Raw genomic sequence first — 12604 nt, 5'->3', positions numbered from 1 at the left:
TGAGTGAATCGTTACATCCCTATATGCTACTAGTTTTTGCTGTGGTATCAAAGAAGTATTCTGTTATTTAAATGATAAAGAACCATATTTTATAAAGAACCATATTTGCAAAATGATCCGATCTGTTACGGTAATGCTATATGATCCGAGCCGTGGGTTTTGTGATATGTTGCACCCCTTCTATCTTGACTTGTTATTTGAAGAAAAAAAGCAATCACTGAAGTTTTTACACTGTTCTAGTGGTTTTTGGATATTTTAATAAACAAATCGTACATATTGTGCCTTTAAGTCTTGTTTCTTTCAATTGAGATTACTAGCTAAGGTAAAACCGTTTCTGTCACCTAGCAATTTTGAAAAGCTTATTCATGCCTTTATTTCTGTAAGACTGGACTACTGTAATTCTTTGTATGTGGGTGTGAGCCAATCGCTGTTAACTCGCTTACAATTAGTGCAAAATGCTACTGCTAGATAACTGATGAGTGTTCGTAAGCACCAGCATATAGCACCCATCTTAGCTACTTTACATTGGCTTCCAATTCAATGCAGGATCGATTTTAAATTACTTATCTTAGTATATAAAGTCTTACACAATCTGGCTCCCTCTTATTTAATTGATTTTTTACATTTACACAAACCTCAAAGGAATCTAAGGTCATCAAACCAGATGATTCTAGACGTCCCTATGACAAGATTAAAACTGAGTGGTGACCAGGCATTTTCAGTGGTGGCCCCAAAGCGTTGAAATAGCTTGCCTTTACCTATAACTCAATCCGAGCAGCTGAGTCCTTAGCCATCTTCAAGAATCGGCTAAAAGCACATCTCTTCCATCTTTTTTTGACCCTCTAACTCTATCACTCTCTATTCTAATTCTATTCTTTAAAAAAAAAAACTTGCCCCTTTTTTGCCCCTCTATTCATTTACTAACTGCTTGTTTTTAAAAAAAAAAACACTAGCTTCTCTAATCTTTTTTGTATTTTATCTATTTGTTTTCTTTTTATTTATTATACAATTATAATTCTGACTTTCTGACTTCTGATTAACAAAAGCAAAAAAGGACCTTGCTACGTGTACTGCGTTAAGCTAACTGAGACTTGTTATAGCACTTGCAAATCATTGCTCTCTTGTTGATTTTGATTGCTTTGTCCTCATTTGTAAGTCGCTTTGGATAAAAGCGTCTGCTAAATGACTAAATGTAATGTAAATGTAATTTAAAATTATTTATAATTAAGTCCACAATGATCAATGGAACCATGATAAATAAATCTGATAGAGATGTCGTATGTTTGAGACCCAGACACTTGAACTCTTTGTGATGTTTCACAACTAAAGCTTAACAAGACTGAAGATAAAACAAACAAAAAAAAAAACGTATGATGACAGTGGATTCATAACAATGTAAAAATCAAAAGACCTAAACTTCATTTGCTATATTCCATAGCGGAGACAACTTATAATTCAACAGAGATGAGCCCTCTCTGTTGAGCCAGTCAAAACAGATGCGTAACTATCAGCCGATTCCCAGGTTTCTCTGAGTCTCAGGTTCACTTTTCTCCCTCTGAAATGAGATCTGTGGTAAGGCAGCCCTTAAACAGAGTGCTGTATTGATGTCTGATTAACAGACCTCAGCAGCCACAGGATAGAATTTCCTCAGTTCACAGAGCATGCCGGGTCTCTTTAACTCTGACACGTCTTCATTATCTGATGGCTCATTTAGAGACTTTGGAATGCTAAAATTTTAAATTATTTATAATTAAGTCCACAATGATCAAAGGAACCATGATAAATAAATCTGATAGAGATGTCGTATGTTTGAGACCCAGACACTTGAACTCTTTGTGATGTTTCACAACTAAAGTTTAACAAGACTGAAGATAAAACAAAAAAAAAACGTATGATGACAGTGGATTCATAACAATGTAAAAATCAAAAGACCTAAACTTCATTTGCTATATTCCATAGCGGAGACGACTTATAATTCAACAGAGATGAGCCCTCTCTGTTGAGCCAGTCAAAACAGAGGCGTAACTATCAGCCGATTCCCAGGTTTCTCTGAGTCTCAGGTTAACTTTTCTCCCTCTGAAATGAGATCTGTGGTAAGGCAGCCCTTAAACAGAGTGCTGTATTGATGTCTGATTAACAGACCTCAGCAGCCACAGGATAGAATTTCCTCAGTTCACAGAGCATGCCGGGTCTCTTTAACTCTGACACGTCTTCATTATCTGATGGCTCATTTAGAGACTTTGGAATGCTAATGCTTTCTGTAGTTAATTAATAAAATTATTGTGATGATCAACTTCGGAAATTACAATCATTTACAGCACCACAATCAGCACATGAGGAAATAATTAAAAACTATAATATAGCTCAGTTGATGTTTTTTTTTTTGTTGTTTTTTTTAGCTGGCTTGATGGTCGCCAAAATGATTACAATGTGCTTTAGGAGATGCTTCCTATCTACTTGAGGAAGTGATTTTAATCCATTACATACTCTGTTTCAGACAGGACCTCTGAATAAAGATTAGGAAAAGATATCGGCCTGCCTTTGTGATATCAAATTCACCATTCCAGCTCTTTATGAAGCACTAAGAGCTTTTTAAAAAAGGTTCTTCTGTGTGAGAATAAAACCTGGCCATTATCTACTTTAGATAATGTCATTTAATCGTACCCCTACTTTGAGTCTCATTTTCAAAACAATTAACTAGGATCTTGTGACCCACATTTTGCATGCAGGAGGAGACCTGCCCTGCTCTGGTTAACTCTTCTTCTCTGGTGTCCAGGGAGGGATCTTAAGGCTCTAATCATTGAGATACATGCACTGAGTCTGCAGTAGGGCTGCACGATTAATCGAATGCGATTTTCATGCGCATTTTGTTAAAAAAGCCGGTTCTGTAATCAGCAGGAAATCATCATCACGTGCTTTCAGATGGAGCAGAATTTACTACACGTAGCCGTAGTTCACTGACAAGTTACGCAAAAAAAAATCGCGATTATGAAATCGAAGAAATAACAAATTTTTACTCCAAACTCGTTTCATAACGAGTGTTTGAAATAAATCCTTCTGTGAGATGATGTGGCTTCTTACAGAGAATAAGGCACGCAACATATTTCATAGTATTTAAGTAGTGATAAAGGCATTGCATTATAAATATACTTTATTTTAATGAAAATTATAATAATAAGAACTCAGATAAACCGTATATTGCCGTAGTCGTGTGTTTATTAGTCATGTTGAATCAATGAAAGCAGTTGAATCTTCTGTTTATTCAGCTGCAGCGATAGGCATTTTCTGGGTTTCTTCTGCAAAGGCGTATTTGGAGTTTTAGCGCGAGAGTGCCCTCTGGCCTTTGGATGGAGATTTACTGCTGATCACAGAACCGTGCTTCACTGAAAGATACGCATGACAATCGCAGCTTCTGTCGAATCACGATTCCATTTCGATTTATCGTGCAGCCCTAGTCTGCAGTGATGCTCTCTCAGAGAAACCATCGTAAATCATCAGCCTACGGATTAGGACTAGGGTAATCATGTCAACAGACAGATTACATTTTGTTTGTCCTTTAGAATACATATCTGAAGAAAAGTCAAATTGGAAACCCTCACTCCAATACATTTTTCATTAGCAGCACTCTTAAGAACACGTGCATGCAGCATATATGAGAAGAGGGATATCTGCATGCAATTGTGTAAACATGAATGACGCTATGCATGAAGGTGATTACACATGTATGGTGTATGAACTTAGCAATGCTGAGCACAAAGATTCATCATGGCAGCTTAGAGTAAGATGGTTTTCTGAGATACAGAACAGTGCTGACACACAAATAACATTACTGTGTAGCTCTTCGGCCTGGACAATGGAAGCAAATATTTACAGCTTGTGGTCTTGTGATATGCAATTAAAATGTCTGTTATGTTCCCCCATCTATTACTAAGTTTTTCTGCTTTTTACAAACCGAGTTGGCTTTTAAAACTGAAGCAAGACACATTAGAGAAATACATTCACAAAGAGGAAGCTTACCAGCCTTTGTCCTAAAACATGTGACCATTTCAGTAGACAAATCTAAAACAAGTAACTAAGAATGCATTAACTGATACTCTTTACTTTCAGCCACTCAAGCAAAAACGTCCATGTTTTTTTTTCTAAAGAATAGGAAGCAGAGGATGAAATTATAACAGGAAGCCTCCACACCTTGAGGGTCAAACACAGGGAGTCACTGGCACACGGCCAGTCAAACCCCTGAGAAACTCAAACAGGCTGTTCAGCATTCCTAGTGGTTGCCTTCCTTGCCTAGTTTGCAATGGCTGGCCTAAGACAACTAAGAAATACTGTACTGCGGCTCCTCAAACAAACTACAAGATAAAACAATGCAGATAAGATATCTTTATACAAGAACATTCTGAAATAATATTTTAGATAATAGTTTATAGTTAATACTTTGAAGCAGTGTTCATATTTTTTTAAAGTTCAAATTTACCATTCACAGCACAGTGCTATAGGTACCCTTTAGACAATATATGAATAGACAGGAAAGCAGTTAAGGTCAAGAAACAAAGTTAAATGCTTTCGTATCATAGTCACCTACATGTCAGTAAGTTCTCAACCCTCTGAAAACGGAGGCAATGGTAATTAAATGCCAGTATATAGCTTGAGTAACACATACCCCTGATTGGCTTTTACTACTCAACACCTCCGTGCAATGACCCACCAAACTTTTGGAGGGAAAATGTCACAACCTCCACAGGCTGAATATGAACACCCCATGAATGAAAAACAGATACTGATTATTTCCTACAGTGCTCACAACAAAGTTTAGTCACCTGTCTTGTGTCTCCTTATACGTAAAAAAGATAGATAGATAGATAGATAGATTTAATGCAACCCATGGTGATAAATAGTAGCTCATACAGCATGACACAGTACTTTCAATATATAGATTTATTTCATGCAACCCATGGTGATAAATAGGCTAGTAGCTCCACACCATGACACAGTACTTTCATTATTACTAGGGCAGTGCTGAATGAAGGACACATTGTAGTACCTATAAGCGCCTGGAAGAGGTTACTCTGGAAGATGTCAATGACTCTCTGAATGGAGTTTCTCAGCTGTCTCTCTTCAGTGTTACTGAGTTTTGACCGGTATTCCTCCAGCAGTAACAGAGCCCTCTGTGCATCTATACAGGGCAGACAGAAAGTTTTCATGAATTACTTAATTACACGATACTACAGCAGACAGTATAACGCGAAATATCTAAAACTCGTCTGTAAGTTTGCCGTCATGAGTGAATAAAGCCCAAGTAAGACACAAAGTTAAATGACTTTACCGTACGTTTTAAAACCTATGTGGTGGTGACTGGGCAAAACATATGACAGTCCTTATTTACAAACAATTGTAGAGTTTATATTCAGTTACCTTGGAGATAAAACTCGACAATATCTTAATATTTTACAGTCGGGAATGTTAAAGGGGTCATATGATGCGATTTCATTTTTTCCTTTCTCCACGGCATCAACAGTATGTGAGGGGCGTAACATTTCCGTCTCACGTTTGAGGTATTCGGCCAATCACAACGCATTGGATAGCTGGCCAATCAGAGCACACCTCGCTTTTCAGACCGATTAGTTTTGTAAAAATCGACGCGTTTCAAAAAGGCGGGGCATAGAGGAGAAACAATAATGTACAGTATGTGGAAAATAATGTGGTTTTTTTACTTTAAACCGCATAAACACATTTCATTACACCAAATACACCAAATAATGTTCTTTTTAGCAGCATCATATGACCCCTTTAAGTTAAGCCGCGAAGCAGTGAGTTACCAACTACAATGTCAGACTGTGTAAAAGTATATCCGACTTAATAAGTATATCCGATTTGTAATGAGAGTTTTCTCATGTTTATCTCACCTTTTTTCCTTACTGGCATGTTTCGCTTGGGCTCTTGCACGATAACAAATCCAGCAGAGCTCGCGATGGAATTTGACAATACACGCGATAATAAAACGCTCCTCTCCCAACACGAGTCCGTCCAGGGTGTCTTTGAGGAGTCAGTCAGACGCAGCTGGCATGAAACTCAAATGTTTTTCCGGTAAACATGGGGACGGTTCAGGCTGGTATGAAAATGAGCCGCTTGGATTTAGCGCAGAGCGAGAGCTGCACTTCTTCGACCTGACAGTCGCGCGACACCACAGAATTGAGCTTTACTCCACTGACAGCCATGCGCTTCCATTCAAAAGACACATAGACGCTACGACTCCACCGCCAATCTGCTCCGCGTCTGCAGGGGAAAAACTGAACATATGTCGCCGCCAGTTGCAGGGCTTCCAAAAACTCCCCAAATTGCAAATATACACCTCCCGCTCCCTGCCGTGCGCTTGCAAGGGCTCAGTGTGAACACAAGCGATTCAAATCCTCACGTCTGCAGTTTGCTACATTCTTCTTGGCCTTCGATAGAATGAGGATTGTTTTGCTAAACGTCAAACTTATTTCGTTATCTCCTCCTTTTTTTCTTCTTATTTGTCAGAAATTCCAAACTTTCCTCCAAAATGGCGTCCCAGGGTTGGATGTCACGTGATTATAGACCCTACCCTTGACCGCCCAATCATGGGACTGAGCTACCTTTCAACTCGGGGTTGGGAAGGTGAGACTTGACAATATCTTAAAGGAGACTCACTGACTCAAGCAGGCAAGTGGTATAAACAAGGGTCCATATGAGGATATAGGCTCTTAAATTCATGCGGGACACATTATGATTGAACATTGCTATGCCTAGGCTGTGTTTTCAATCCAAATGAAACATTCACGAGTATGACTACACCGGCCTTGATTTACCAATCCACTGCCAAGAAGTTGTAGTAGCTGTTCACGTGTAAACTCAACTGAGGGGGCATTATGTAAATCCACACAGAACCTGATCTTGAGATGGGGCTGCACAAAGTTCTCTGTTTTAATCCAGGGGTTTAATGGTCAACCCTATAGGGTAGAATTATTTTGGTGTTGCTATTGCAAAATATATATATATAAATAGTGTCATAAAATAGAAAAAACATGAAATAGAAAAAGTGTCATAAAATACTGTACATTTTATGTGCATTTGTTGCAAAATGCTGCATGCATAAAAAAAATTCAACCGTGAAATAACCTAAACTAGGTTAAAACAAAAACATCCTCTTGTACTCTTCATTTATTAATGTTTTTCAATCCCAGAACACACAATTAAGGTTGTCTGACACCACAAACACTCAATGAATCAGCGCTTGATGGTTCAAATTTATCAAATCTAATATATAACAACAAACAACCAAAGCAGTGGCCCAGAGGATCTTATTTTAAGATGGTCATGTTTTATGAATGATCCTCTCTGATCTTGAAGAGGTTACCTCCTCCTTGCAGTCAAGAGCAGTCAGGTTTGCATCGTATCTTATGAATTTAGGATTTGCTTTGAGTATTTATTTAGATTTTGCCTTTAGCAGCATATCTGTTTTGGTGACAGACGTGCATGCATTGTGTACGAATTTTTGGGAGTCTGGCATTTTTGTGGAAGTTTTCATACTTTCATTTGTTTAAAATGTGTTGTTTTAGTTTAATATTAATGAAGTGTGTCAATGTAATCAACATGTATTACCATTTGAGACTGGGCATATTCTCTGTGACAGAATGTGGATCTGTAAGCAATATGACATTGGCGCTTCCCAGCACATGTCCATCCCGTCTGGCTCTCTCATACTGAACAGTGATTATAGCAGCTGTTTTTGCTGTCATCTCTGGACAAATTGCTCAATTAATCTTGGCATAAATCAGGATTTGGGCAGCAGTGTTGGTGAGCGTAGTGACATGAAATTTTGTCAACAACAAGGGAAATAAAACTAAATTGGTGTAGGATTTTCTCTGGGCAGTTAGTGCTGCATCTATGTAAACATTTGTTACTGTTTTGTTTAGTTGTTTTTGCTTTGTCACCAATAATGATAATGTGATGCTGTTGCAGTTGCTGCATTGAAGTCATTATTACCAGTATTGCACATTTTGTTATAATCAATCTTTTTGGTATTATGATAATTGTACAGCAGCATGGCATGTAATTTGATTTTATTCTCTTAATGTGATGATGGCCTATTAAACAAATCCCAGCCTGTAAACAGATAATACTCTGGCATAATTTCAGTGGGCTGTCAGATGCCAGGACATGATCGATCCAGAGTAACAGCTTGTCTTTCATTTGTGCTGCATCTTAGTACATCAAAGTTACTCTGAGAAATGTCAGTCATAATGTCAATACTTGATGTTTCCAATGATGATTATGTCGTGATGTCCCCACAATAACAGACCAGTGTGTAAAACCCTTGGACTTATTTTAAAGATTCTATGCCGCAAACTTTAAATATTTCACATACTTTTGAAAAATCCAGTGTTTTGTTGATCCTCATAAGTGCTCATTGTCACAGTTGTAAACATATGACTGCTTTCTTCTTCCATGACGGGGTTTGGCGTCACGGCATCTTTGTTTCTAGGCGGAATGTTAAAGAACTCGGCACACAGGTCTCCCGGAAATCCTGTATATTTCAACCAATCCGATGACGAATTTGAAACTCCTGAAGTGTTTCCAATTTTGTGTGCCATATGCAGCCAACAGTCCGTGGGCGTGATGTCTGAGGCTGAGACTATAAAAGTCCTGCCAGGACCATGAAGGTATAAATAAAACATGTAAGAAATTTTAAGAAAATACATCCATAATTTTTCCAAACATGCTTGTCCTATGTAGGGTCGCAGGGATGGTTGAGCCTATTCTTGTTTCTCAGCACCTAGGCAGGGAAACAGCCTCAATGGATGGACACACATTCACACTCTCTGGAAATGTATTGCTTCCAGTTCACCTATCCTTCCTGTCTTTGGATTGTGGGAGAAATCCAGAGCTTCTGGAGGAAACCCATGCCAACACGGGGAGAACATGCAAACTCCAGCCAGGACTTGAATGTATGATATTTAAAACTCACTGTGATGGACTTGGCATCCATCCAGTGTGTTTCACTGTGTCACGATCCATGCCTGTGTTTCCCTGTCTTGTGTTTAGGACTCTTGTTTTGTAATGTGTTTCTGTGCTCCTCCAGTGTTCTGTGTCCCTGTTTACCTACCTGCCTTGTTAGTTACCATCATTAGTTCCCATGACAATTCATTAGCTCCACCCCCTTGTTGCCTTGTTACCCTGAGTATTTAAACCCCTGTGTTTGCCCTGGTTCTTGGTCTAGTCTTGTGTCTGTTTACTAGCTGTTGCATGTTTGTTTCCCTGTTCATGGTTTCTGTCATCCTGGTTCCTTTTAATTACTTCAGTAAAACTCATCTGCATTTGGATCCTCTCGCCTTTTGTCCCTGAATTCAGCAAGCGTAACACCCTGCCTATGGCCAGAGACACACCAACATCTCCATGCTTCACAGAGATAAACAGGAAGTAACAGAATCGATTATGGAAACTCAGCTATGGAGTCAGTTAAGATTTGGCAGCTCTAAAAGACAGTAGTTCCATTATTTAGCTCAAGTCAGTTTAGATTAGTAAGAGTTTCAAGTAAATCAATCAGCAGTTCTAAAAGGCAGCAGTGTTGTTATTCAGCTCGAGTGAGTTCAATGTTGATTCAGTTTAGTTCAATCCCAGTGATGATGTAGCAAGATGTGATTCAGCTGTAAAGCAGCCCTATAGAAAACAATAGTGCCATCATTCAGCTTAATTCAGTTCAAATTTAGTTTATCCGATGGCATCAGGGTGGATATAAAACCCATATAAAACAAATAAAAGCACATAAAACAAAACATACATAAAACAACGCAAATGTAAGCAGATATGTCAACATGTTCTAAATATTAATAAAATTGTATGCATACATTTATATATTGTTTAACTTCTGCATAAAATAAGAGATTTTGATTGTTTAGATAGATAAACACTTTATTGTCAGACATTTTTCTTACATCACAGTATCTCAGATTTGACAGTAACAATGTATATTCACTCTGTGTTATGCAGGATATGATTGGTAATAATACTGTTTGCCAGACTTAATTAAGATGTTAAGTTAATTTATTAAACATCTCAAAGGGCTGGCCAACAATCTTTGAACACATTCTTATTTAATTAAATAACTGATAACACTTTACAATAAGGTTCTATTAATTAATGTTAGTTAATGTATCAACTAACATGAACAAACAATGATCAATACATTTATTACAATATTTATTCATCTTTTTTAATGTTAGTTAATGAAAACAGTCGTTCATTGTTAGTTCATGTTAATTCACATTGCATTAACTAATGTTAACAAGCACAACTTTTGATTTTAATAATGCATTAGTTAATGTTGAAATTAACATTAACTAAGATTAATAAATGCTGTCTAGTATTGTTCATGCTTAGTTCATGTTAACTAAAGTAGTAGTAAAGGCGGTGGAGCTCGTTTCAGGCCTTCCCAAAGTAGCGGAGCCCGCTGATGTTCCCTCCAAGGCGGCAGAGCTCGTTTTAGGCCTTCCCAAAGTAGCGGAGCCCGCTGATGTTCCCTCCGAGGTGGCGGAGCTCGTTTCAGGCCTTCCCAAAGTAGCGGAGCCCGCTGATATTTCCTCTGAGGTGGCGGAGCTCGCCTCAGGCCTTTCCAAAGCGGCGGAGACCGCTGATATTCGCTCTGAGGTGGCGGAGCTCGCCTCAGACCTTCCCGAAGCGGCAGAGCCCGCTGATATTCCCTCCGAAGCGGCAGAGCCCGCTGATATTCCCTCCGAGGTGGCGGAGCCCGCTGATGTTCCCTCCGAGGCGGCGGTGTTCGCTCGCACTTCCTCCAAGGTGGCGGAGCTCACCTCTGATCTTCCCAAAGCGGCAGTGCTCGCCTCGGGGGTTCCCGCAGCGGCGGAGCCCGCCATTGCCCGTTCCAAGATGGCAGCTCCACACACACCGCTGTGGTGGCCGCTGGTTCTGCCCTGGGTCCCTATCCCGCCGGCTCTGCCTCAGTCCCCAGGTCCCCCTCCAGCACACGGACCTGGCCTCCCCATCCCTCTCTCCACCGCCTCGGAGGGAACATCAACGGGCTCCGCCGCTTCGGAAAGGCCTGAACTAATGTTAACAAGCACAACTTTTGATTTTAATAATGCATTAGTAAATGTTGAAATTAACATTACCTAAGATTAATAAATGCTGTCTAGTATTGTTCATGCTTAGTTCATGTTAACTAAAGTAGTAGTAAAGGCGGCGGAGCTCACTTCAGGCCTTCCTGAAGCAGCAGAGCCTGCTGATGTTCCCTCCGAGGCGGCAGAGCTCGTTTCAGGCCTTCCCGAAGCAGCGGAGCCCGCTAGTACTCTCTCCGAGGCGGAGGAGCTCGTTTCAGGCCTTCCCGAAGCGGCGGAGCCTGCTGATGTTCCCTTCGAGCTCCCCCTACTCCGCCCCCGTTCTGCCGTCCCCCTGGCTAGGCGCTCGGGAACGTCTGGAAGCCATTCCTTAGAGGAGGGGTCCTGTCAGGGGTCTGGGCCCTGTGTTTCTCCCTCTCCCATCTCCCTTCCTCGCGGACTCCATTCCCCAGACTCCACTCACCTGTCCCTCATTACACCCTCAGCTGTTCCCCATTGTCAAAGACTATATATTCTCCTCTCACTCACCACTCTGCCTGGCTGAATTAATTGTAATTGTATTTATCGTAGTTGGTTGATGCAAGCACGTTTGTTGCTGAGATTGTATCCCATTCCTGATCCTGTTTTGTAGATCCGTTCTGATCTGTTTTTGTTTAGTTTTGTCTGCCTTTCTGTTTATTAAATCTAGTTTCTCCTGCATTTGGACCCTGACCCTGTTTTTCCACGGTGCTCCCTTGCCATACCGTGACACAACCTTTGCACAACTTCAGCACTGAACTGACCCTCATTTGTGAGGCAGTCCAGTGTAAAATGATAGCACAAACATATAGGACATTTTTTCTTCCAGGACATTTCCTTCGAAAATGAAATTTAACCACCATGTTCTCAGAGGTCTGTGGAGACTCCAATGGACTTTTTACCTAAGATGACATCAACGTAGGGAGAAATCTAGAACCACTTGTTTGGAGAGACTTTTTATGAGGATTATAAAAAAATTAGTGGGTGGATTTTTACCATTATAGGCTGGTTGTTTTCATACACTGCGGCCACACAACAAACACCTTATAAAAGTGATTTTTGCATAATGGGTCACCTTTAACTTCTGTTGTCTGTACTCTATTAATAAGAAAAGAGTCATACCATACTATATTTTGCTTGCAAATGGTTTGGTAGTAGTTTGATTCAGTATGTAAAGGGAGATTTTCTTGTAATCTATTCCAGCCCCTTGGTCATGTCATGATGATAGGGGAAGGGGCTTAGAGTGTTTGTGAATGGCCAGATGGCACCCTACAAATCCCACCTTATATCATAAAATAAGTCTGTTAATGTAATCTCCCACAGTAGTATTAATACACAAGACAAGAAGTCTTATCAACATCCAAGCAGGCCTAACAGAGCACTTGCTAATTCTCCCACCACCTCTACTCCGTGTGTTTCTCTGCACAGGCCCGGTGCACCCAGGACGCGATCTTCCCAGTGTGCATACACTCCGGCGCCGGGACACCACGGAC

The 12604-nt window shown here is 40.1% G+C and overlaps 1 protein-coding gene across 5 annotated transcripts in view; it reads right to left on the bottom strand.

The window, feature by feature from the left end:
• Nucleotides 1-6571, bottom strand: part of LOC107728401 (discs large homolog 1-like protein) — a 126480-nt gene extending 119909 nt beyond the window's left edge. For all 5 annotated transcript variants that reach the window (XR_001638469.1, XM_016538543.1, XM_016538545.1 and 2 more), the window contains exons 1-2: nucleotides 5904-6571; nucleotides 5042-5173 (exon numbers count right to left, since the gene is read on the bottom strand). Coding sequence is in view for 4 of the 5 variants with exons in the window: in XM_016538543.1 (XP_016394029.1) it covers nucleotides 5042-5173; nucleotides 5904-5922 (151 nt within the window). In the remaining variant the exon portion in view is untranslated. The remainder of the gene's footprint in view (nucleotides 1-5041; nucleotides 5174-5903) is intronic.
• Between the last annotated feature and the right edge of the window lie 6033 nt (nucleotides 6572-12604).

This window comes from Sinocyclocheilus rhinocerous, unplaced genomic scaffold (genome assembly GCF_001515625.1).
Source record: "Sinocyclocheilus rhinocerous isolate Xijiao unplaced genomic scaffold, SAMN03320098_v1.1 scaffold2382, whole genome shotgun sequence".
In the NCBI taxonomy this organism is placed as follows: Eukaryota; Metazoa; Chordata; class Actinopteri; order Cypriniformes; family Cyprinidae; genus Sinocyclocheilus; species Sinocyclocheilus rhinocerous.
This window is presented reverse-complemented; position numbering and strand designations above follow the sequence as displayed.